General features: G+C 48.1%; 2 protein-coding genes across 2 annotated transcripts; both read left to right on the forward strand.

The window, feature by feature from the left end:
* The first annotated feature begins 3178 nt into the window (after positions 1 to 3178).
* LOC311531821 (uncharacterized protein) lies at positions 3179 to 12138 on the forward strand. Its single transcript, XM_084649572.1, has 6 exons — positions 3179 to 3247; positions 3770 to 3937; positions 5445 to 5807; positions 10028 to 10117; positions 11101 to 11252; positions 11959 to 12138. Exons 2-6 carry the CDS (start codon positions 3877 to 3879, stop codon positions 12076 to 12078), a joined length of 786 nt encoding a protein of 261 aa, XP_084505698.1. The 5' UTR covers positions 3179 to 3247; positions 3770 to 3876; the 3' UTR covers positions 12079 to 12138.
* Positions 12139 to 19288: 7150 nt separating this feature from the next.
* Positions 19289 to 19912, forward strand: LOC311531824 (pre-B lymphocyte protein 3-like; the record flags this gene model as incomplete). The annotated part of the gene is made up of 2 exons (XM_084649574.1): positions 19289 to 19337; positions 19584 to 19912. The coding sequence occupies 2 exons, from the start codon at positions 19289 to 19291 to the stop codon at positions 19910 to 19912; spliced, it is 378 nt and encodes a 125-aa protein (XP_084505700.1).
* Positions 19913 to 24646: the final 4734 nt, after the last annotated feature.

A 24646-nucleotide genomic window follows, 5' to 3' on the forward strand; every position in this document is an offset into this window, starting at 1 on the left:
CAGAAGTGGCACCTCCGGTCTTGGCTGTCTGCTGCATCAACGAATCCCCAGCCCAGTCCTGACTCCGCAGTCTCCATTGCTGGTGCTGAGAACGGGCAGAGTAATAGCGATCGCTGTGTCTCCAGAGACAGGGCTGAGCGTCTGGCCTGGCAGCCAGGCCGGGCTTGGCCAGAGGGGCTGTGCGGTCCAGGAGATAGAGCGCTGAACAGGGACACAGCAGCGGGGGGTTCTATTCCCAGCTCTTCTGCTGGGTGACTTGGGCAAGTCACTCTGTACCTCAGTCTCCCCATCTGTACCATGGGGATAACTGTATTGTAAACAGAGCATGTTCGATACAATGGGCATGGGGAAAGCTGGCAAAGCAAGACGATCACAGGGCTGCATTTCTAGCCGTTGCTGCGCTTTGTGGTTCAAAGCCCTCCTTCCCTCCATTTGAATGGTGATCATTCCTAGTGCTTAGCCAGCACAGTGCCTCTTCTGAGCCATTTACAAACAGCAGGGAATGCATGTTGCTTCACGACCACCGTGGGCAAAGCCTCATTTATCCCCATTTTACAGAAGAGGGACTGAGACTCACGGCCCAGGCCACTCAGTGAGTCAGTGGGAGAGCTGGGATTGGCATGGAGGCACTTGGGAATGCCAGTTTGAATGGTATTCTGGTTCATGCTGACTCCCCTTCAGGACTTTCCTACTTCAATCAATCCATTTATTTACAGTGGCGGGCTCTTCCTCTCCCAGCAAGGGGCCCAATGCCTCGTCCTGGCTTTGGGACTGTTCCCATGGCAACACAAAGCACCGGAAGACCTCTGAGCGGGGATATAACCCGAAATGCAACACTTGAGGCTGCAAACTGTCCCCATGGCGATGGTTGCCAGGCAAAGAGTGAGGTATTTATATTTTGGTCCCTTGGGGCCTTTTAGTGGCGTCATCTCCACACAGCCTCTCCTGTATATTCATGGCTATAGACCCGTGTGTAGCTGGCAAGGTTGCCTTATATGGGCTGAGGGTGTGTGTGTGGGGGGGGGTGGAGAGGCGGGGGGAGGATTGGTGTGTCTTGGGAAATCGGATGCAAACCCTCATGTTATAGCTAAACTCTCTCATCCTCAGCTTGAGCTGGGTAGAGGGGGGCAGAGCTGATCTAATCTGCCCAGAAGCCTCTTAGGGGAGTCCCAGGCCTCACTGTGGTGGGTGGCATGTTTACAACACAGGAGCAGCATGGGTTAGACCCACGTCCGGGCCGATACCACAGAGCTACGGAGCTCATGATATTATCCAGAAACAAAGGATCTGGTTGGTTGATGGTTACGGTTGCTAAGCAAAATTTAAGAGAAGAGGGGTCATTGAAGTCATCCAGAGAACAAGCCCAACCTCAAACATTACAGCTAAGGAAATCACCAGCTAAGGGTACCTCAACAACTCTGACGTCAGCCTCAACATTAACACCCAGTTCACCCCTCCCCATAAAACAGACCCATTCCCAACAACTAGCACGCCAACCTCTATGTTACTATTTCAGAGATCACGCTACTTTCACTGATCTCAGTGGTTTCCTTCCAGATGCAAAGATGTAAATACCACTGAGCCGCCACTTGAGGGGGGTATTTGTTTATGGTGAAACACACAACTCGCAGACATTGCACCGTGTGCTGTGAGCCAGTCGGCAGGGTCAGTCCTTGGTTTGGAGACCCCCAAGCAGTGCTTAATTTGTGCCAGGACTTGCCAGGCCTCAGCCCCGGCACCTCTAGGCTTGGCAGTTCATAGCCCCAGCACCTCTGGGCTGGACAGTTCATAGCCCCGGCACCTCTGGGCTTGCTGCATCAGTTATGAATGTAAAAAAAATTCCTGGAGCCCCGGCACCTAATTGCTGGTGCCCCGGCACCTCTTTCATTACAAATTAAGCCCTGCTCCCCAAGGGAAACTCAAGAGGCTTCAAGGAAGCGGAGTCGGGGACTCAAAAGGTGACATGGGTCCCAGTCAGTCAGCACTGAATGCAAGGTCCCAGTGTGGCGTCAGTAAACACTGAGCTGGGACAGGTGCTGTATTTCAGATGAAATGTCAAATCGAGGCTCTGAGCACCAGTGTATTAAAGACCACATGGCACTTTTGGTAAGAGCAGGGCTGCTTGTGCCAACGTCATGCTCGAATTCCAGCCATTTGTCTACTTGCATGGCTGTCACCTCTCTGGCCTGTCCCCTGCCCTGGGGAGTCCAGCCCCTCTTACCAGCAGTGCTGGGAAAGAGACCTCTGCAGCCTTTTCTACTTCCAGAGACTGCTGCTGATGTCTCCCCTCAGCTGGCTGAACTGCTCCTTGGTAACTGGCCACGGACCCTCCTGCAGCACTGCCTGCCGCCCATCTGGCCACCTTCCCTATTGCCCACCCAAACCTGCTAGTTGGCCCGTCACGCTTATTCGGCTGCTTTAATTGTCTATCTGATGATTAATTATCGAACTGATTCATTAACTGATTTAACTGCCATTTTTAATTCTCTCTCTAAGTAATGAATTCATTATTTAACATTGATTCTCCTCTTCTTCTGTGAATTGACTGCTTCATCCCTAGTCCCCCCTCCTCCTTCACCCCCTTCAGCTCATTCAGGAATGGCTGCTCTGTGCCCGTTAAACTCACTGCCATCCACGACCCCTCATCTCCATCCAACCCTACACACTCAGTCAGTGCAGCCTGGTTCACTGATGGACACTGCCACCGCAGCTGCACTTGCCTATACTGGCCTTATCTTCACCATCCTGCTGCCCTGAGGTGATCCAGTAATGGTCACCCACTTTCTTCCCCTCTTTTCAGTCCATCAGACTCTCCTCCCTCTACCTTCTGCATCACTCTCATTTACGGTAGAGGTTCCTCATAATGTTGGAGAGACAAGGTGGGTGAGGTAATAGCTTTTACTGGACCATCTTTTGTTGCTGAAGGAGACAAGCTTTTGAGCTACACAAAGTTTTGTTTAGCTCGAAAGTTGTTTCTTTTACCAATAGAAGTTGGTCCAGTAAAAGATATTTCCTCACCCACTTTGTCTCTCTTGTATCCTGGGCCCAACACAGCTACAACAACACCGCAAACTTCATAATATTAGTAACACAAGATTTTCACATTCAAAATAGGGGCTTTCAGCTTGAAGTGTGATAAGAATATCGCCTGCTACCTAGGACAAGGGCTGCCAGCCCTCTAGCTCCAGAGCAGAACTCCAACACTCGCTGCCTAGGAAGGCCTGATGGATGGACCGTGTTTGTGAGGGTGAGCTGATCCGGGTTTGGAGGCCAAGGGAGGCAGTGAGGGTGAGGCTGCTGGCTGATATGGGACAGTGTAAAAGTTGAACATTATGGACAGTGGTGATAAGGGATTGTGAGGCGAGGAAGAGTCGGGAGTCAAAGTGTGAGGGGGAAGGAAACTCTCCAGCCCAAAATGTCATTTTTAATATGGGGTCCCGTCAGGGAACTGGGAGTTCTCCTCCTCCAGGGGAAGCAAAGGAAATTTCCATCCAGGTCATTTCAGTTTGGCAATTAATTTCTCTGATCATCTTCTTTCCATTATCCACTCTCCCCTGTTGTTATTTCTTGAAAAGGTCAATGTGCTGGGGTTGCATTGATGTGGGACATGTCTCCTCTGAAGCATGTGCTTTGGGCTGTCTTCACTGCAAGGCCGTGGGGGCAGAGCAGGGTTATTATTAGGGTTACTTATCACACTGTTTCGTCATATGCACACTGCAGACTACGTCCCTGAGTAAGGTGAGAGATTTTTTTTCTCTTTGCTACTCAGACGCACGCCCAGGTTGCAGCCTCTACTGTCAATTAATGGTGCCTGCAGACTCTACGAGCAACATGAGGCTTTGGAGATAGAGAGAGACAAGAGGACATGGGATAAGCATGGCTCTTCTCGTTTCAGTGTTGGTGCTTTCCTTCTTGCAGGAAGTGTTCGTTTCCCTAGGTAAGCAGAGTTGCACCACTTGGGTATTCTCCTCCTTTGGGCATTTGGGAAGTTTGCTCAGTGGAAGAGCCAGATGTAAACCTGCAGTACTGGGGTTGGGGTAGCTTACAGTGGAAAATGGAAAGATGAAATATTAAAGATGAGCCTGAACCCTAAACCCAGATCAGAACTGCCCAGAACTTGGAGAAACTCAGAATCCAAACATGGATCTGGCCCATTTCTCTAATGAGCTAAACCAAACCCCAGATCCACACACCTCCAGATCTCTAAAGGGCTTGAAATCTGGGTTTGAATTGAATTTTGTGGACCACGTCTAGCTCTGTTAATTAGGGCTGTGTTTTCTTGCTGACAATCTTTATACGTTGTTTGAATTACATTATTTCTGGTGCATCAAAGGAGAATTATTCTTTTTGGATTTTGTTTTTTATGGAACTTGACATACAAACTGTGCTGAATCCAGATTAGCAATGAGATATTCACCAAAAAGAGTACCTGCTTTTATATAGATGGAAAAATGAGTGAATAAAAATGCTTTTGTGATGAATAGCAGGTGTAGTTTTCTTCTGAACTGTGTTCAAATGAAAAAATATATATTGCAATGTCTATGTAATTATGCTTTAGTATTCAAATATAACTCATGATTGCAATCTAAATTGGAGCATTAACATGGAAAGTAGATGGGACCCAGTTGCTTTGAAATGGAAAAAAGTCCCTTTTCCTATATACAAAGAAACAATTTAATTGAATTTAATTAGGTTTTTTCCCCCCGTCATGTTTTCCTTTGGGCTCTCTAGAATGATGAGATTAAATAATTAGTTCTTGGCATTTATAACAAAAGTAAATTGAGTAATATAATTGATAAGGAAATATTATCTAAGTAGCATTAAATATTTGGGGGAACAGGTTAAAAATTGGGGGCATTATTGTGTATCAAACTAGACTTTATTGATATCCAAAAATTTAAGAAAGAACATTTGTAAAATCCTTGATAGTTCCCCTGAGATGAATGAAAGCCTAGGGCACTTATATTGCCTATCCTATAAAGTTATGTTCAATCTAAATAAGATTACTTTATTGAACAGAAGGCACACAGAGCATCAGATGGAGGTGGTGTTACCAATAGTATCTGATTGTACAATTAACTCAGAAAAACACAAAACCCCCTCACATCATACACAGTAACAGAAATGTAACAATGATGCACCCCCAAGGACTCCACAGGGATTAAAGTCAAGGTCAGCAATGAGGCATATTGTTGGACAATGTGATAGAAGCTTGTAACACTGGAGACTTGTCTATGTTGTGTCTGATCTGTGGCTAAACAGAGAAATTAATTCTCCAAGGTAGTCAGTCTGGCACCTTTCACCAGCGGTAAATTAACACACACACAAAAACTAACAGCAAATAAAATGGAAGTAGGTTGAACTAGCTGATGTCATTCCCTACAAAACAGCAAGGTCCAGAGTTTGCTGAGACGCCTGCTTTTAACTACACTTTTCTGTTTTAGGTTCTAGGGAAAACCCTCCAGTGATCTCGGTAACTGAAGGGGAACCCATCTCCTTTGAGTGTTCCTTTGATGGATCCCCTGCTGTTGGCAATCCATTCTACGAGATAATCTGGAAGTATGAGATGACCCATAAAAATGTGTCCAAGAGGATCCTGTCCTTTAGGATGACTCGTCCCAATACCAGTGTCCCGGTCTCAATCACTGAAGGCCATTTTAGGGGTCAATTAGACTTTGAAAAGAATACCAGCTCTCTCTTCATCCCCGAGGTGCGGGTGAATGACAGTGGCCTGTATTACTGTGAAGTGATCATAGTGCCACTCCCTGTTAAATCAAGAACAAACGGGACTCATCTCATTGTCACGGGTGAGTGTCTCTCTTTTTCTCTCTCTCCTGTTTCTTTCTCTCTATTGGACACTCTGCTGCGTGTGCATGAGAAATCTTAGCTCTCTTGCTTCCTATGAAATAAGACTTATGATGCAAGCATGTTTATGAATTGTTTAAAAGCTTCTTCAACATATGACCATGCAATTATATTTCAACTATAGCAATTTTCTTGTCAATATTTCCATTGCATCACTTTAGTTGAACATTACACGGAACATTAGCTTATTTATCAAACCAGTCATGTCACTTACATGTCACCATCTCTAGTGCTGGGAAATTGTACATTGGTTGTAATTCTCTTAAATATGTCACACCATGCATGGACTATCTGGAACCCCTGAGCTTAATGTGCTCCAAGACAAGTTTTGAGCTTACACTGGTTTGATTTAAAATACATATATATTTTATAGTGTGAGATGGCTCCATAATAACCTGTATAGTTGAGGAATGGGTGAGAAAAATTTGCAGTTTGCTTACAAAAAAAAATCATATATGTACATGGCTTTTTGTGTATATTTTCTGCAAATGAATTAGCAAATTTTGACCAAAAAGGCAAATTTGCCATATTTTATAGCAATGGTAGACTTTCTAGTAGATACTTTCCATCCCTAAGACAAAAAGTATACTATAAATTCTAGTTATTATACCTACTGTATTTCCTTCCTTGAATTTATGAGACAGAGTATTGTCTCCCCTATACCATTATACAGAACCTTACTCTGTTTTCCAAAATGTCCTGCTAATTTAGCTGTGCTAAATCTAAATATATTTATGGAATATTTTCATAATAAAAAAACTTATTTGAAAAAAAGTGTTCCTGATCTTTGTTATTTAAATAATATCTTAGACTATTTTAATGGACAGTTATAAAATAAAAGGAGTACTTGTGGCAAATTGGTTAGTCTCTAAGGTGCCACAAGTCCTCCTTTTCTTTTTGTGGATACAGACTAACATGGCTGCTACTCTGAAACCTGCCATTATAAAACAGTAATCAAATTGAAAAAATAAAAATGTAGTTCAGAGTTATGGAATTTAAAGTTGCTTTTATAACAGAAGATCTATATTAGTCTAAAAACAAATGGTCTATAGAAATCTGCTGATTTTTCTAATATTGGACTTTTTTAATAGCTGGAACAAGATCTATTTTCTGGAATCTAGTTTGTTAGATCTATTAATTCAGGATGGGTACAGTCATCATCATCATCAAATATATTTAATATATCCTAGGTTTTAAATAAATTACCGCACTCCTTTTGTTGTACATGGCCCACTGTCAGTTGTTTCAGAAATATGATGGTTTTTTACATTTGAGAAGGAGCCATCAGTATTTTGAACAGAGTTTATTTACTCTTAATACTTTCCCGGCTTTTCAAAGGGATCATTGATCTGATCCAAAGACTCCAATTGATTTCAATGGGTTTTGGATCAGGCATTATCTGGATGAGTAAGGTGAGAACGATTTGGCCCTATCTGTAAATTCCCCAGTTCTTAATCGTGGGAATTAACCTTAAAAACGTAATTTCTGCCTTATGCATTGTAAAATTTATTGACCTTGCATCTCTGTCTGTCTTTTTCCTGACATATGATTCAGGGACAAGAGGTAAACATTTTTCTTCCACAAATAAAACACCATCTCTTAAATGTAAGTAATGATGTGCTGTTAATTTAATGCATTGAATTAATTAACTGTATTAATTCACTGTAATGCAAAGATTCTTTTATAATCATTAAGGCGTGTATGGATTTATAAATAAACACTGTTATAATAAGTCAGTATTTAGGGTTGGATTTTCAAAGGCGCTGAACAGGGTTAGGCACCTAAACCCCAGTAAAACTCAATGACAGTTCCTGAACTTAATGCATGTTTTAATATTAATTTCCAAGTGACTACTGACTACAACAAAAATTACAGCATTAGCAGTATCCCTACAACATTTCATTTCCTGTGGATTGTTGTAAGATGTTCATCTTATTTCTCCCTCTCTTTTCCCTTGTTCTTTAAGCATATTTTTATATTAAACTAATTGTTTTGGCTGAATGTTCATACTTTAATGCATCGGGAACTGGATTGTATCAAACAATTGAGAATTCAGAATTCCGATTCCTTGCACAAGAAAACTGCAAAGGATTTTCTTGTTTTTTACATATTAGCAAAACCTTTGCTCTTTACCCTCTTTGGATATTTTAGAAACACATCAGGGCACTTTTAAAATACAGACACTCAGTTGTGTGTCTGAAGAAGTAGGGACAGTGATCGTTGTCACGCTGTCTGGAGTGGCTCATGACAGCTCACGATCGTGAGTGCCTACCTCTGGGCTAACTGTCAAAAGCAGGGCAGACACCCCATACTGGTGGTATGTTCTATAATTAGATTTCACCAAATGAGTAACAAATGAGAACTCCTAGATCACTGTAACCGTCTTACCAGGGAGTCATTGTCTGTCCCCTTAAGAGTCTAAGACTCAGACTCTCCAGTTATCTTGCCACCCAGGCAAGCTGGATTATATGATAAATTGTCACTTACACCCATAGGCATAGTTTGACTTCTATATTTGAGGGGGCAGCTCCGGTCAGGCCAATGGGGCCACATGTGTGTGTATGGGGGAAACTCAACAACTGTCCAAGGCTTGCAGTTTGGAGGGGCGGGGGCAACGCCCCTCCTTGCCCTCCAAAACTATGCCCATGCTTCCACCAAAAATCACAACATATTCAGGTTACACTCAGTCCCAAGAAACCAGTCACTCTCTGTGATAGAACGTACCCCTGTGTCCACCTCCCACCCACTATTGAAATAATCTTTGTAGAAGATATGTCTTGTAAGGTATCATTTGAAAACTCATAATTGTCTGGTCAACTTTGTCCTGGTAAAATATGTGTGGCAACACTGTGACATTGTAAGATGCCCCTGTATGGTGGTGTTAACACATGTTCCAAACCAAAGCCCTGCCCAAACAGAAGCTAGCAAACAGGTCTGTCCTCAAACCAAGGAATGTGTGCTCTGCCTAATTTGCATTTAAGCTATAAATGGAGTCATCAGCAGGAAGGGAAACAAAAGAGTAAGCTGATGCCTCAGCCAGGTGTAAACAAGGCTGATGGGCCATTGCTTGCTAAGTGGCTATGTTTTGGCAGGAAAGGGGGCAGGGGCAAAAAGAATCTGCATTTTAGCAAAGAAACAGCATGGAGTTCCTGTCCACACAGACTGCCTGGCCAGCGCCTTTAGCCCGACCGGAAATGCTTCTCAAAGCTTTGCAGTATTCACACAGAGACCATTTGCAGCATGGCTGTATAATAGCATTGCTTATGGTGCCTGGCTGAAAAAAGAAACCCTTTGAAGTGCAGCAATGTTGGGTTTTGCAAGTCCAGTGATTGCTATCAAGAAAAAGAGCTGGGGATCAATCAACGGAAAAACTTAAAGCATCCACAAAACCACAAACACACACCACCTGTTCACACAGATACTGACCTAAGTGTGTCTGTTATTTATGTTGTGTATTTGAGTCTGTTTACTGCTGGTGAGGTGACTTATTGGTGGCTGATTAGTATTGCTGATTACTCGTGATATGGAGCTAGTGTTACAAGGCCTTTAGGTAACAGTGAAGTAATGTGTGATACCAACTAACAAAGATTGTCCTGAGACAATCCTCACTGCATTTGCTGCGTAACAAATCTGTGGACAAGGGATGAAGTTATGAAGGTAGCAGGTTGAATTTATGAGGAGGTAAATCTGATTCACAGTTGATTGTATTGGTAAATATGTGAACAGGGAGTGAAAATCACATTGTTCTGAGGTTAGGACTTGCTCTATTCAGTCTTGAAACAGTGCCAAAAAAAGATAAGTATCTACTTCAAGGCGTCCTGTGAAGGACAGTTTCAGCAGTGGGTTTGTGGGGTTTCTTTTCCCTCTTTTAACATGTATGAAAAAGGACTTTTGTAAGGGGCTTTTGGCTTATGTTTTGCCTTTGAAATATCAGGAATGTTAAGTACGGTTTGGCTGGGAGACTTGCTGCAGTCCTGCATGTTTATTGGAGTTGTCTTACTAGTCTATTCAGTGTCTCTTATACGATAGTACCTGAGCGCCTTTCTCATCCTTAATCGAAGGGGCAATATCGCCCGAGGCTTTGCACAGGAGCAAATGGAAGGGATTCAGTTTTCTTTTCTTTTTTTGACTTTTCACAAATATTGTTTGTTCTCCTTTATAGCCCCCGCAGACCCAGTGAATGTTCTGCTGATCCCCAGTCTGACTGCTGGGCTACTTCTGTTCCTCCTTGCTTTGGGCTTGTATTTTACATGTAAGTAGTTGCTAGTAAAGACGTGCAAACAATCTCCCCTGCCTCTCTTTAGGCATCATCATACACTTTGCAGCCATGGTTTGTTTTAAGTTACTGTTGTTGTCTCAGTGAGGTACAGCAAATCTTCTGGGAAATGACCAGTTCAGGATGTCTTTCCTGAATTCAAACATGGCTCCATGCTATTTCTCTTCTTTATTAACAAGTCTGTAACATTTTTTAAGTTCAAAGCAAAGAATGAGAAGTTAAGAAACCTTTTAATTATGACAGGGTGTGATTGGGGCAGGAGCAAAGCAGCCATGTTCTAATACGGGGTGGCCAAACTTACCCTCTGAGCTGCATATGATAATCTTCATAACCTTGAGAGCCAGCCGGGGCTCAGGGCTTCAGCCCTGCAGCACAGTGCTGCGACTTGAGACTTCTGCCCCAAGTCCCACCACCCCATCCCAGGGCAGAAGCTCCGAGCTCCCCGCGACCAGCCTGTTAGGCGGAGAATGGCGAGGGATGGGTTGGTGGGCTCCGGGAGCCAGACGTTACCTGTAAAAGAGCTGCATGTGGCTTGGGAGCTGCCATTTGGCCACCCCTGTTTTAATACCTAACAGCTAGGGATGGTCACCAAATCTCCACACTCTTTATATCTCCAGCTCAAGGTCTCACTGATACGCTTCCACACTTCAGGCAGAATTTCCAGTGATGTTAACGGGAGTTGCAAGCATGGATCAGAGTGAGTGTTTAGCCCCTCAGCTGCAAGAGCCTGCTCAAGGGCCAACTGGAGTCAGTGGAAAGATTCCCTTTAATTGCAAGGGGTTTTAGATCAGGCCCTTTTGATGTAAAATAAATTAACAGAAGAAAAAAATTGAAAGCCTCTACAAAGCAAGAACCCAGCCTATAAATAGAGACACTGAGGTAGAATTCAGCCTTTCCCCTCATGCCTGCATTCCAAGTCATTCCATAATATGCATGTGTCCTTCTCTATTTTATATTAGTAAAGCGCCGAATCCAGGCCAAGAAACCGGAAGTTTCCCTGGAAATGTCTGATCCCATTTGCAGCACCCCTACCCCTGCCCAGAGAGACTCCTTTACACAGCCCGTCGGCCATGAAATAATCTATTCAAAACTGCAGTGGAGTGAGTACAGTGTAAGTGCTGATCTCTGTATCGAAAGTGCTCAGATGTCATTCCAGTCCCAGCGGAGTCACTTGGAGAACGAATGTAAATGATGATAGCTGTAACTGTTTGTACTTCTGTAGCATCTGAGGCTTTTTAAGTGCTTTACAAACCGCACTGTATATTTTGAGGTAGGTGGATGTTCCTATCTTATAGTTACCGATGAGTAAACTGAGGCATAAGCTGACTTGCCCTAGGTCACGGAGTGAAATTCACCCCAGTGCAGAGGGCTTGTGCAAAGCCTCTGCACCTCCTAAGCCCCACATAGGAACTGAGCAGGGGATCCACTGGCTGAGTGGCCGCGTGGGGGTGTCTACCCAGTATGATGCACCATGAGACAGATCTCTGAACTGGCTCAGCCAGGCCAGCCTGGAAGGCCCTATTTTTGGGGGGCAGGGGAAAGTGACACAGGTTCATCTTTACATGAATCCAGGGGCCCGGGATTCCCTGCAGCTGGCATGGAGAGACTGCGGCTGCAATTGCAGCTCAGACACTGAAGAGCAGCTGCAGTTGTGGGGGCCATGGGGCAGCCCAGCATTCGGGCCCCGCTCTCACTGTGGCTGATACATGGAGCTGCCTCATTCACTTCATCTCAGCCTCTTCTGCCTTGAGCTGAGGATCACAGCTCAGTGAATGTCACTGTTCCCTGTGCTGATCTGGGGTTCTGCTTGTTTTCAGATGGTGTCCTCTCCAACGGGCAGCTCTCATGCTGGCGAGCCAGTGACAAAGAAGAAGCCCAGAGCAGGGACCAGTGACCCAGGGACGGACACTGTGTATGCCGTACTTCAGGCATCGTGAATGTATTCACCTCCGTCTCGTGTACCACAAATGTCTCCAGCAAACACCCCTTTTCTTCAGTGGTGTGGCTCTGGCATGTAATAAATGTACTGATGAAAGTAGTGTGATTGGGTGAAGCTGATCTTTAGGTGGATACAGTATTCCTCAGGCCCCTATAATATTGCTATGAAATGTCCAGTTGGCCTTTGTTGTTGAGGCCCAGTGAGAAGGGTCTGAGGTCCCTCTCTCCCCTCCCCGTCTCTGATTGTATTGTAACAAACTCTGCCATCTTCCTCTCTGCCACTCACCCAGGGATGATAAGCTTTGTAATGATACCTTAAAAGAGACCTTTTGCATAAAGCATATTCCAGTTACATCATATTCACATTTATAAGCATATTTTCATAAAGTATATGGAGTGCAATGTCACAACGTGTGGTACTAACATTAACACTACATGACACAGACCGAAAATAGGGGCCACAAGGAAATCAATCTGTGGCGCAGGGAGTTAGGAATGCTCTGGGGACAGATGTCTTTCATACTGTCACAGTGCTGGATATGCCCAGCTTCACATACTTGCATTTCTCATCTGAAATGTCTCTCTCCAGCTTGGAGAAGAGTCTTTCTCTCCACAGCTGGCCTATGGCCTTTCAGCTCAGTTCAGCTAAATCCCCAATAAAGCCAGTTGTTATTTTCCTAAATCACTCCAGATTCTCAATAATTTCTACTCACCATGGGTCAGAAATAGCGCTGGTGTTTTACTCAGGCTCTGCCCCATCCCCAAACGCTACACACAGCTCCACATAGCTCACAGTTCTCTGACAGCTATCTGCCCATGTTCTGATCTCAGTTACGCTATCAGTGTGGAGTAACTCAACTGCTTTTCGTTGACTTTGGTGGAGTTATTCACAGTGTCACTAAGGTCAGAATCTGGCAGTGTTTCAATCTATCTGTCTGCAGACTCAGGACAGTGCTGCAGCGGGTCCTGTTTAGAGATTTTCTTCCCACCCACAGGGGCTGTACGTTTAAACTAAAAGTGAAATTCTGCAGCGATGCATGTGACCGCTCAAGAAGAGCTGGTACGGAGTGGTATGGAATCACACGTTTGCACAGCACCATGATCTCTTGTGGTAGCCCCCAAAGGCTGCCACATCATTGCTCCTTCCAAGGTGTGAACAGCTCAGAGCTCACAAAGGAGGAAACCGTGCAGAGCGGAGGCAGGTTCTGCAGAGACCTCTTGCTCTGGTGATGAGGCTCGGGAGCTGTTGCTGGGGGAGATGTGCTGACCCCTCCACCCGCTTTGCTTCCCCTGCAGAATGAAGTGTGAAGCCACACACACAAAAGAGAGTCATGGTTTCTCATTCAGCCGCTCAAGCAACAGGAACCTCTTCTGCTCTTATACTGCATCAGAGCAATGCACAGGGAGATCGTACCAGGTCTGTGTGGAGCAGACATTCACACCAGGTTTGCGTGGGAGGGTGGATCTCTTTCTCACACACAAACCTGGTGGTCGCTCACTGTTTATTCCCACACCAAAGCTTATGTCTGAGTCTGAAAAGAGATGGTCACAGAAATGCAGAGGAGTCACAGTTTGCATTTCTTCAGACTATGAGTATATAGTTCTCAGACATGATCAGGATGTTTCAAGACCACCCCCTACCCCAGTCATTACCTATTTCTATTCTGCATGGGCTGATCCAAAGCCCACTGAAGCCAATGGGAATTTCTCCACTGGTTTTAATGAGCCTTGGATCAAACCCTATATGTTCTCTACCTGCTCTAAAACTGGCTCTGAGCAAATATTTGTATGTTGGTTTTCCCTATGTACCCTGAGAGGCCACTACTGGGCATCACAAAAAGGTCAGGTGGCTGAGGCTGGTCCTGTTGGCCTGGCTGTATCGGGTTATCCCTTTTCCCTGCCAACTGCATTACAGCTCCAATGAACAGGAAATGTCCAATCCCTCACAAGAGCACGCCCTGGGTCTGGAATGTGAAGCTACATACGCAGAACACTCTCAGTAGGTCAGAAACACCTGGGGGCGGGAGGGGGAGAGCCAGACTGGCCCAGGGGGGTTAGGCAGAGGCAGTTAGTCTGGGTTGGGGGCTCCTGGTGGGTTTGATCCTTTGTGTGTTGCAGATGTTCAGGCTGAGTCAGACTCCATCTGGGCCAAACGCTGTGTGCGGCTTGACTGGTCACTGTGGACTGCCTGCTCTGTACAGGCTGGATGCAGCTTGGGGGCTGCAGGCCTGCCCGGGGGCTGGATGCTCTGTGGGGGTTGGTGGAGGTTCCCTTCAGGTGGAATGTTCTGGGCCAGACTGTGCCTTGCTTTTGTGTGGGTGACTGGTGAGAGCATTGCCACCCCTGGCAAAGGGCGGGCCAATATTAGTCCATGGGCTCAGGGAGCACAGGGACTGCTTCCTCCATGCACCCCCAATCCCTGTCAGCACCCGCCTGCAGAGCTGGCAGGCCTGCTGGGGGGAGCAGGCTACACTTGCTAAGGGAGGGTGCAGATTGCATAGTCCCCCTGTGCACCAGGGAAAGAGTTCTGGAAGGAGGAGGCACAGTCCCCCCCAGACTCCTCAGGTGTGGTGCGGCCAGGACCAGGGGACGGAGAGTAATTAACACTGTCTGGCCCTCAAGCATAGTTGCCAACTTTCCCGTGGTAAATAAGCACTCCGACTTTCACAATAAGCCAAAAATCAAGCTAATCCCATTTCAAAACAAGGCCAAAACAAGCCAATCCCTAAGATTAAAAAAAAAAAGAAGCAACAAGCTGCAAGCCAAACAAGGAAAAACTAGCCAACAAGCAACGCACGAGCCAGTTAAGCGAAAAACAAGCCCAATTTCTGCGTTTTCTCCGCGGGTTTGGCATGTCTGCCCTCAGGGTGTTAAAGGCGTCATCCAGGCGGGTTAGCCCAGTTTGTGTTTGTCTGTGTGGCTGCCTGGCCTTAAATCTGCAAAATCCCTTCCAGCCTATTCGCGTGAGAGAAGCCAGAGGAGGCGGAATGATCACATACTGCACAGAGGCCGAGTGTGTCCCTAGGGCGATTGCTCATTTCCTGTTACCGGGGGAGCACTGGAATTATAAACTGGACACTCACGCAGCAAGGCTTACACACAGGCACTGCTATAGCACCCAGGCCCCACTAGAGGGCAGCACATTTCAACACCTGGCGTCATGCTGCTGCGCCCCAGCTCCGCTGCATTCAGAGATGGGAGACTGTGAGGATGGATTGCATTCGTGCCCAGAGGACCCAGTCGGGACCAGAGCCCCCTTGTGCAGGGCACGGTGTGAACACACATGCCGAGCGTTTCAAACTGAATGCAAACCATTTAACCCCTTGGCACTGATTGAGTGGGGCCCGCCAAGTGGGATTTTCACCCTTACTGCTCTGATGAAGCTAGGGTGACCGGATGTCCCGATTTGATAGGGACAGTCCCGATATTTGGGGCTTTTCTTATCTAGGTGCCTATTACCCCCCACACTCTGTCCTGATTTTTCATACTTGCTATCTGGTCACCCTAGATGAAGCAGCAATCATTGTTATTCCCTCTCATTAGGTGCTGTCTGATCCCAGGGCGACATCATGGTCAAGCAGCCGCTTGGAATGCTGCATAATTACCCATTCTGGAGGTTTTATGCCTTCCTCTTCAGCATCTGGTCCTGGCCCCTGCTAAAGACAAGGCACCAAACTAGATGAACCATCAGTCTGGCCTGGCCTGGCAGTTTACGTACAGGGGTCAGGGGATGGGCGCAGGGCATGAGACCATGCTCTACAGTCTCCAGTTATAGGTGTAATTCTTTGTGCGCATAGACTAGTATTCACTTAAAGGCATAGTACATTGACAACAAGTTATCGCTCATGTTCTTTTATACATGGCTAAACCCTGAATCCTGCTGAGCTCCTGGCCTTATTAATCCCTTGCGGCACTCGGAGTGTACAATACAATACAGTGCATCCAGATCAGGTATATCAGCACTGCTTGGGGCATTGCAGCCTCCTGCGAGGGCTTATTGACACCAGTCGCTGCTGCTGGGCTTCCACTTCAGCTGATCTCTTCAGGCCCCTCTGTTTGTATGTGAGGGTTTTGGGTCCAATTCTGGTGCAGTGGTGAAAACCAATTCCCCACGTAAATTCTCCCAAGGGAGTGGCAGATTTGCCTGACCCTCTTCTGCTGTGGGGCTGCTTTAAATGCCCCAGCAAAGCTCATGTGGTCAGTAGCAGAGCCAAAGACATACAGAAGGACTTTGCACTGCTCTCGTTCATTCGAATCCTTTGGTGGAGGACTGTCATGCTTCCCCAGCTTCCTGTGGCACTGGGACTCCTGGTGCTTTCTTTAGCACGTAAGTTCTTGGTATATTTCTTTGAGTCTTGCTAACTTAGTGATGCCAGGAGTTTTCTATAACCTTGCAGAGGAAACCCTTGAAAGCAAAGAAGGGTTTACTTTCTCTGCATCTCCCAGTGGGCAGAGCCAGCTCTGCCTCCCATCTGTATGGAGTTTTAGTAAAGTTATGCCACTTGGGTCTACACCAGATTAAGGGGCTGATGCAGTAAATTGGAGAACGCTTTGGTTAGATGACTATTGCAAGCCCAGTTGACAACATTGCTTGCCCACTAGCAGCCTCCATAACACTGTCTTTGCTTCCTGCAGACGTAGAGTCCCAGCGTGTCCTGACTCAGGAGCCCACGGTGTCTATCGCATCCAGGGAATCAGTCACTCTGAAATGTGTCATGAGTGGAGTCAAGTTCAAGGATTTTTGTGTCATCTGGAACCAGCAAAAATCTGGCAGTGCCCCCAGTTTCATTCTGCAGTATTGTGCAAAAAGTGGTTTAAAGAGAGGAGAGGGAGTTCCAGAGAGATTCTCGGGCTCCAAAAATCACAGCCTCGATGAAGGGTATTTAAACATTTCACGGATGCAGCCCGAGGATGAGGCAATTATTATTGTTCAATTTGGAACGATACCCACAAAGTGCACAGTGCTATAGTCCCATAGAGAACCAGTGTGGGAACCCCTTAGAAGCTTCATAGTACACACCTGAAGGACGGTGCTCAGCCCCTCAGCCATGACCAGCAATGGCATCTCTCCTCGTCTCATCCCATTTCACCATCTTGTACATTTTCCTCTCTCTTTTCTGTCTCCGAATCACTGTTGCAGGCTTGGAAATTCCTCTATTCCCTTCCCCAGTGATGCCCTTCATGGCGTCCCAGCGCTGCGATCTCCAGAGCCGCCACTGACTCACCGACGTTCGTTTGATGTCAAGAGGGGAATTTGATTCAATCATATCAGCAAATGGAGCTGAGCCTTCCTTCCAGCCGGGACCCATTTATGGTCTTCACTGACCCCCGGCATTATTGCTCATTGATTGTTTCCACGTGTCCCCCACATGGGCAGGTCCTGCGCACACGTCCTGCGCACACGTCCTACACACAACTGCCCCAACGCACCCCGATCCTGACCTACGGCACCTGCTGCTGTTTCAGTCTTGGGGTCTCCTGAGGAGACTCCTGACTGTGCCAAACGGTATGGCATAAGAGACCTAGACCAGCATCTCCTGGCAGTAGTGATGAGACACACGCCAAAATGCTGGATGATTCCATTTTAAATGTGGGTGCTTATCCGAACCTCCAGACCTGTGAAAATCCCTCCTCCCTCTGTTCTTCCCTCGAGAACATATTCTCCCCACGAATGTCTGTCAGAACCTTCTCCCACACTCCCTGGTCTACTCATCCCCAGTTAAGCTTCTTTGGTCCGGCCAAGCCAGGCCCTCAATCAAACCTTCTTCCCCTCTACATCCAGATCCCTGGCAGGTCGGCATGCCCTCTGCTGAGGCCTTCGTTTAAAAGATTTGCAAGCCCAGTAATTTCTATCCAGGTCCTTACCCTGCAAGTACAGAGAGTGCATCACTGATACTTGAGATGTGGTCTTTAAATCATTGCATGAAGCTACAGGGCAATCCTCTGAATTACCATAGTGAGCATTCCCGTATTGATTGACCTGTCCAATAACGTCTGACGGGCCTGGAGCTAATTTGCCTAATGATCGCCCATGTCACTCTAAAGCCCATTGGAGTGGTGGGGCTTTGGCCTTTGACTGCTGCAGAATGTCGCTGTGGTGTCTCTCTCTGGGCCTTTTCCCTCGTAGGACACAGGATTTCCCCTCTGGGGCATGATGTGCCTGGGGATGTGTCTCATCATGTGTGATGTCAGCAGCCCCTTTTCTCCTCACGTTCCAGATCCCGCAGACACTCTCCACGTCACTGTCTGCAGCACAGCCAGAGGGATTCAGTGGAGGCCTGGGGGGTGCCCCAGGTATATTTACGTGCTGCCATTGTTACAGCAGCAGCCACAGCAGAGAGGCCAGGTTCCTCAACCGACCCTCTGTTCCCACACACACTTGCCGCAGGGCTGCTCCAGCGCTGGCATCCAGGCAGAAGGCGGGGCAGGTTGCCCCTGTGTTCCACGGCCGAGCAGCAGTAGCTCTTGTCACAGTGATTTAGTCTCAGGAACAGCCCCGGGTTCCTTCTGTGGTTAGTGTCTGTGATTAGACAGCAGCCTGGGGAAAGGCTCCTGCGCTTTGACACCTCGTGCAGGGGCTGGCTCTGGATGGATCTCCAGTTCTCTGGAGGAAAGCAGCTTGCTCTGCCCAGAAAGGAGCCTGGTCTTAGATTCTCCTCCCGTAGCACTTTCCATCTGAGCATTTCTCAAATATGGATGAGTTCAGCCTCCCAGCTCTTGTGGGGGAGGTGGATTTTATTATCCCTGCTTTATAAGTGGGGAAACGGAGACCCAGAGAGAGGAGGTGAGTGACCAAGAGGCACACGGAAGGTCTGTGGCCAGAGCTGGAATAGAACCCGGCTCCGTGTCTCATACGCACGGCACCTGCAGGTGTGAGCGGGGCAGACAAGAGGAGGAGGCCAGATTCCGCAGCAAATGCCATAGCCCAAAATACAGCGGAGGTGTTAGCCCTGAATCCGTTCTTCCCAGTGGTGACTGAAGCTTCATCCTCATTGTGTCGGCCTTGTGGCTGAATAGCACAGAGAGCAGCAGATAGACACCTGAACAGCTGATGGAGTCCCTGAGCCCCAGGGCTCATTTGCATAGACCCACTTGGCTTGTCTGGCGCCCCAGGGCTCTAAAGCTGCTGCAGGTTTGCAGAAAGCCAGAGGCCCTGCTGCACAGCAGCTGCCGATTCCTTTCCCTCTGGCTCCCTCCAAGGCCTTCGCAATGATGCTGCGCCTCCTGGCTCTCCTCCTCCCAGGGGTTTTGGTGCCAGGTACGTTCTCGTGGGAGGTGAAGGCGAGTTCTGCAGAGGGAGGGACTGAAGGGCGAGACTCCTGGGCTGAGCTATCGCTGCTCTGCAGACAGGGATGGGCGGAGCAGGCAGGCGTGGTCAGGCTGGCTGCTGGAGGTTAACCTGTAGCTGGTGCGGAGGCAATGCCAGAGGGGATAACGTAACAGTTCAGCCACTGGGGGTGGGATCGGCCCATTCCGTCCGTAACTGCGCCCTTGTTTCATTCAGCTTCCAGGGCACAGCCGGTGCTGACTCAGCCGGCCTCCATTTTAGCGTTGCCGGGACAAACGGTGAAACTCTCGTGTGCCCTGAATCCTGGGTACAACATCAGGGAGTTCGGGGTCGCCTGGTACCAGCAGAGACCTGGCAGCCCTCCGAGGTACCTGCTCTATTACAACTCGGAGGTGGACAAGCACAAGCCCTGCGGGATTCCGGACCGCTTCTCTGCGTCCAAAGACCCCGCCAGTAACGCCTGCGTTCTGACCATTGCCGCGGTCCAGGCTGAGGACCATGCTGACTATTACTGCTCGGTCGCATATCCCATCTACTATCTCTAGAAATGTGGAACCAAAACCTGTGCTGGCCCCCGGGGAACTCTGATGAGCCCCTGCTTGCAGAGCCTCGTGCTGAAGGAACCGCAGCCCCATAAGGAACGGAAAAAGAAACGGCTCACGTTCTCCACCCTTGAATTAACCTAGAGCTGAGGCCCCCTGGTCGGTTATGCTCAGAGAGCTGTGACGGATGGTGGCTTCCTGTCTGACGGATGTCACCTGGTGGAGCTCAGAATGCTACGAGACACGCAGGGCCAGATCCTGCCAGGTGCTAGGCACCTGCAGCTCCCACTGCACAGAGACCCTACCGAACGGAGCTGGTCTTTCCTGCCCGCAGGCCCCGTCCATCTGCTGAGATCCCCATCAGCTGCATGTGGGGCACCCAGTACAGCTTGACATCAAAGACAGATTTCTAAAGCACTTGTTCTGATGTTCAGGAGTATGTTATGTGCCTTTCCTACATACAGCGGGCCGGGTTCTTAGTTACTCTGCTTCTGAGCTTGGGACAGGAACAAAGGGTGCTGCTGGGGGTGAAGAGAGGCAGTCCCTTTAAACTACCTGTGCACTTCCTGTATTCAGGGCCCTGTCCAGTGCCCGGTGTAAGTTAGAGCAGCCTCAGGGCTTCTCTGATTTACACTCAGCATAAGTATTTGCCAGCTGCTGATGCCTTCTTTCTCAGTTCTGAGGTTCTGAGGAAGTGTTTTTGTTTAAATGGGAAGACAAATAGATTCCTGGTTTCTCATCCCGGCTCTCTGCAAAGCCATTAGCCCATGGGGCTGAGAGAGAGAGAATTTGGTGGGAGCTTTTCCCTAAGAAGGTGGCAGCACGTCACCATGAAACCGTGGCCATCAGCCAGCAGCATGCACATCGTGCGGGGGTACAACCACAAGGCCTTAGCTCAGACACACAGGACCCTGAGGGAAGAACGAAGAGCTTGATGAGCCATGGCCAACACAGCAGCTGAGACATTCAGACAGATTGTTAGCGTGGCTGGGCAGGGGGAGCGAGTGCCCTGCACACTCTGGTGCTGGGTAAATAATAAACAGGAATGATAACATTCCATCACAGTCGGCCTGGCTCTGGGGCCCTCAGCGGACCTGCCTGCCAATCTTTGGGCACAGCCGCTCTCTCTGGGGTGTACCAGGGAATGGGTGATTAGCTAACTCTGAGCACCACCACAATTGCTGAGCACGGGCCATTCCATTCAATGTATTCCCAAGTCCAAGACCAAAGAAAAACAGCCCACCCAGAGGCCCCTTTTATTGGATCAATGAAACCCAGAATTAGCAGCAACAGGGCTGCTCAGGAGAGGAAAGTTTTGCCATTGTTTAAGTGAGTGCGGGTTTGGGGCCAAAATGAGCCTGTTTTGACAACCCCAGGGCCAGATTTTCAGATCTCTGCCTATGCTTTTGGGGCCTTACTTTGCTGTAATACATTCTTCACTCTAGCATTGTACACTGGGGGGTTTGGTGTATGGGACATCCGCGGAGGGTGACTCAGCTGTCAGTGTTATCTAGCTGTGTCCTGCCCTTAGGGCATGTCCAGCAATGTCCTGATGATGTGACGCTTCTCCCTTGCGTGTAACTTGCTATGCAGAACACCCAGCGTGATGGGGGCTGGATCCTGGTTGAAGCTTTTGTGAGATTTTGCAATACAAACAATAAATGCTAATAATTAGCTGCATGACTTGTATCCTGTGCAGTGTGGAGTTCACTGGGACACTTGGAACATACTCTCTTTAACCTCTCCCAATTGTTATTTTTTCAAAACTGCAGCTGGATGCGTCGCTGCCATCTCTCCAGACACAACACAGAGTTAGTGCTCTTTTACTGATGATGCTGTCTTAATATAAGACTGCCTGGTTATTGTGACGCTCCCCAGGGGCATCTGGGGTTGTGAGGCACCTCACCACTACCTGCCCTTAGTTTGAAGTGATCTTGTCTGTGCCGGCTGTAGCTTGGCTGCCTGAAGCCAACAGCATCTCGCAACACAGCAAGTTGGCACTGAGGGGTTCTTAGGGTCACAGTTGTATATATTAGGGACAGAGGAACTGCCAGACCAGATCAGACCAATGGTCCACCTATGTTCAGTAGCTTGCCTCTGATGCTGGCCTAGCCTGGGTGCTTCAGAGTAAAGTGCAAGAAACCTCATAATGGATGTTTCTCAAATATCTTGCCCAGAGGGGAAGTTTCTTCCTAGCCAAGCCTTATGCCCCAAAGCATGAGGGTTTATACCCCTTCTACATTTGTTGCTGTCTAATGTAACTGTGGACAATCTCACTACCCATTTGAATGTCCCATCATTTTTTTAATCCTACTAAGCTCTTGACCTCAGGAGTATCTTGTGGCAATGAGTTCCATGGGTGAATGATGCATTGTGGAAAATAAATGTTTCCCTTTATTGGTTCTAAGTTTGTTCCCTTTCAGTTTCATTAAATGCCCCCTTGCCCTTGTATTATGAGAGAGGGTAAACAAAGTGCCACATTCACCTGGGTGAAAAAGAGTTGGGATTTGTGATGGATAATCAACTGAACATAAGATCCCAGTGTATTGCTGTGGCCAAAAAAGCTAATGCAATCCTGGGATGCAAAAACAGGGAAATCTTGCATTGGAGTAGAGCAGTTATTTCACCTCTGTATTTGGCCCTGCTGGAATACTGTGTCCAGCTCTGGTGCCCACAATTCAAGAAGGCTGTTGATAAATTGGAGAGGGTTCAGCAATGAGAATGATTAACGGATCAGAAAACATGCCTCACAGCGATAGACTCGAGCAGCTCAATCGATTTAGCTTACCAAAAAGAGAAAGTTAAGGGGTGACTTGATTACAGTCTATAACAACGTACATGGGGAACAAATATTTAATAATGGGCTCTTCAATCTAGCAAAAGTACAACAAGATCCATTGGCTGGAAGCTGAAGCTAGACAAATTCAGATTGGAAAGCAGGTGTATATTTTTAAGGTGAGAGTAATTAACCACTGGAACAATTTACCCAGTATCGTGGTGGAGTCTCTGTCAGGGATGTTTTAGTAAAAGCTCTGCTCTAGGAATTATTGTGGGGAAGTTCTATGGCCTGAGTGCTACAGGAGACCAGACTAATGGTCACAATGGTCCCTTCTGGCCTTGGAATCTATGACCCTTCTCTACAAGGTGCCTTCTGTTGTCTACCCTTGTCATTGTCATTCGCTCTCACTTAGATTCAGAAGGTCCAGAAGGGACCATCAGATCATCTAGGCTGACTTCTTGTACATCACAGGCCACTAATCCCCACCCAGCACCCGCACACGGAACCCAACAACCAAAATAGACCAAAGTGTTCCAGCCGTCGGGAGACTAGACTAGTCTGTGCTGCAGGCAGAGAACAGGAGGGACGGAGGTGCACCAGTAGGAGGGAAATAGTTAAGTGAGATGCACCCAGATACTTATCCTGCTGAGTGCCCCACACCCACACGCTCAGAGGACACCGGAGTGGCTGGAACGTTGGTTTGACCCGGGGCGGCAGGTCTGAGAACTGAGGGAGTCTGGATCATGAAAAGAACGTGATGTCTGACCTCCACCCCCTGAGTCTCATTTGCATAGTGGGCTGCCCCAGTTTGACCCTGGAGGGCTCATTTGCATACGTGGCTGCCCTACCCCTGCCCATAAGGGCTCTAAAAGCTGCCCCAGGGTTTCACAAAGGCAGGGAACAGGCTGTAAACCAGCAGAAACCCAGCTCCTGTGACCTCTCCCCATCTCCCTGCACCATGGCTCAGCCCACTCTGCCTCTCTGTCTCCTGGGGCTTTTCCTGACAGGTAACGGCTACAGCAGACTGACGTCCGACCGTGCCTTGAAACTGAGGTCAGCTGAAAAGATGGCAGTAATAGCGGTGCTCACCCCCCTGCTCTTTGCTTTCCGCAGGTTGCTACGCTCAGGTGACTCAGCCGCCCTCTGAGTTCGTGTCTCCCGGGGGGACTGTCCAGCTCCCCTGCACGCTAGAGGGCAGTTACACCGTCAGTGCCAACCGTGTCGTTTGGATACAGCAGAAACCGGGCAGCGTCCCGAGATACCTGCTGTATTTTTTCACTGAATCTAACAAAGGCATGGGCTCGGGGGTCCCCAGCCGGTTCGCTGGCTCTCGGTCTGGCTCCAACAAGATTGGCTATTTAACCATCACTGGGGCCCAGGCAGAGGACGACGCCATCTATTACTGTGTTACGTGGACTGGGAGTGCTTGCACAGCCCTACCGTCCGATGGGGAAGTGAGACAAAAACCTTCTCACTCCACTGCAGCCCTGCGGCAAGGCTACACCTGCCCTGAGCACCAGCCTGCTTCTTACACAGGGGGCGTTGGCTCCTGCTCCCCTCACCGCTCCTCATGCGGAAGACACACCCTTAGCACTGAAATACCCTGTGAGTTCAGGCCCGGTCACTGCTCACGGGTCTCTTGGTTTCCAATTGTTGTCTTGTCGCTGAAAAGCTGAGGCAGCCGTCCTCGGCGGCAGGGTCCCCGGGAAACACCGTACGTTCTCCTGCACCACAAAGAGTGAAGTCCGCGCCCCATGGAAAAGAGGGGACCCGGACAGGCTTGTCCACCAGGCTTTCCGGGCCTCTGCAAAACGGGCGAGGGAGCCCCACAGAGCACGGACACATCACTGCCCAGTAGATGGCAGCAGAGTGCAGCTACTGCAGGTCTATGGCCCTGACAGGGCGGGGGTAGATTGCAAGGGAGGCTCAGTGAAGCCCCTGATAACGTGCGGCCTAAA

The sequence above is a fragment of the Lepidochelys olivacea genome (genome assembly GCF_965140295.1).
Source record: "Lepidochelys olivacea isolate rLepOli2 genome assembly, chromosome: 15".
Taxonomy (NCBI): domain Eukaryota; kingdom Metazoa; phylum Chordata; order Testudines; family Cheloniidae; genus Lepidochelys; species Lepidochelys olivacea.

What these genes read in the sequence shown, in the direction of transcription:
- LOC311531821 (XM_084649572.1), top strand. Translation starts at nt 3,877, where the DNA reads ATGGCTCTTCTCGTTTCAGTGTTGGTGCTTTCCTTCTTGCAGGAAGTG. An exon ending in GGAAGTGTTCGTTTCCCTAG is followed by an intron (nt 3,938 to 5,444) that starts GTAAGCAGAGTT and finishes TTTCTGTTTTAG; the next exon opens with GTTCTAGGGAAAACCCTCCA. An exon ending in TTTGGGCTTGTATTTTACAT is followed by an intron (nt 10,118 to 11,100) that starts GTAAGTAGTTGC and finishes ATTTTATATTAG; the next exon opens with TAAAGCGCCGAATCCAGGCC.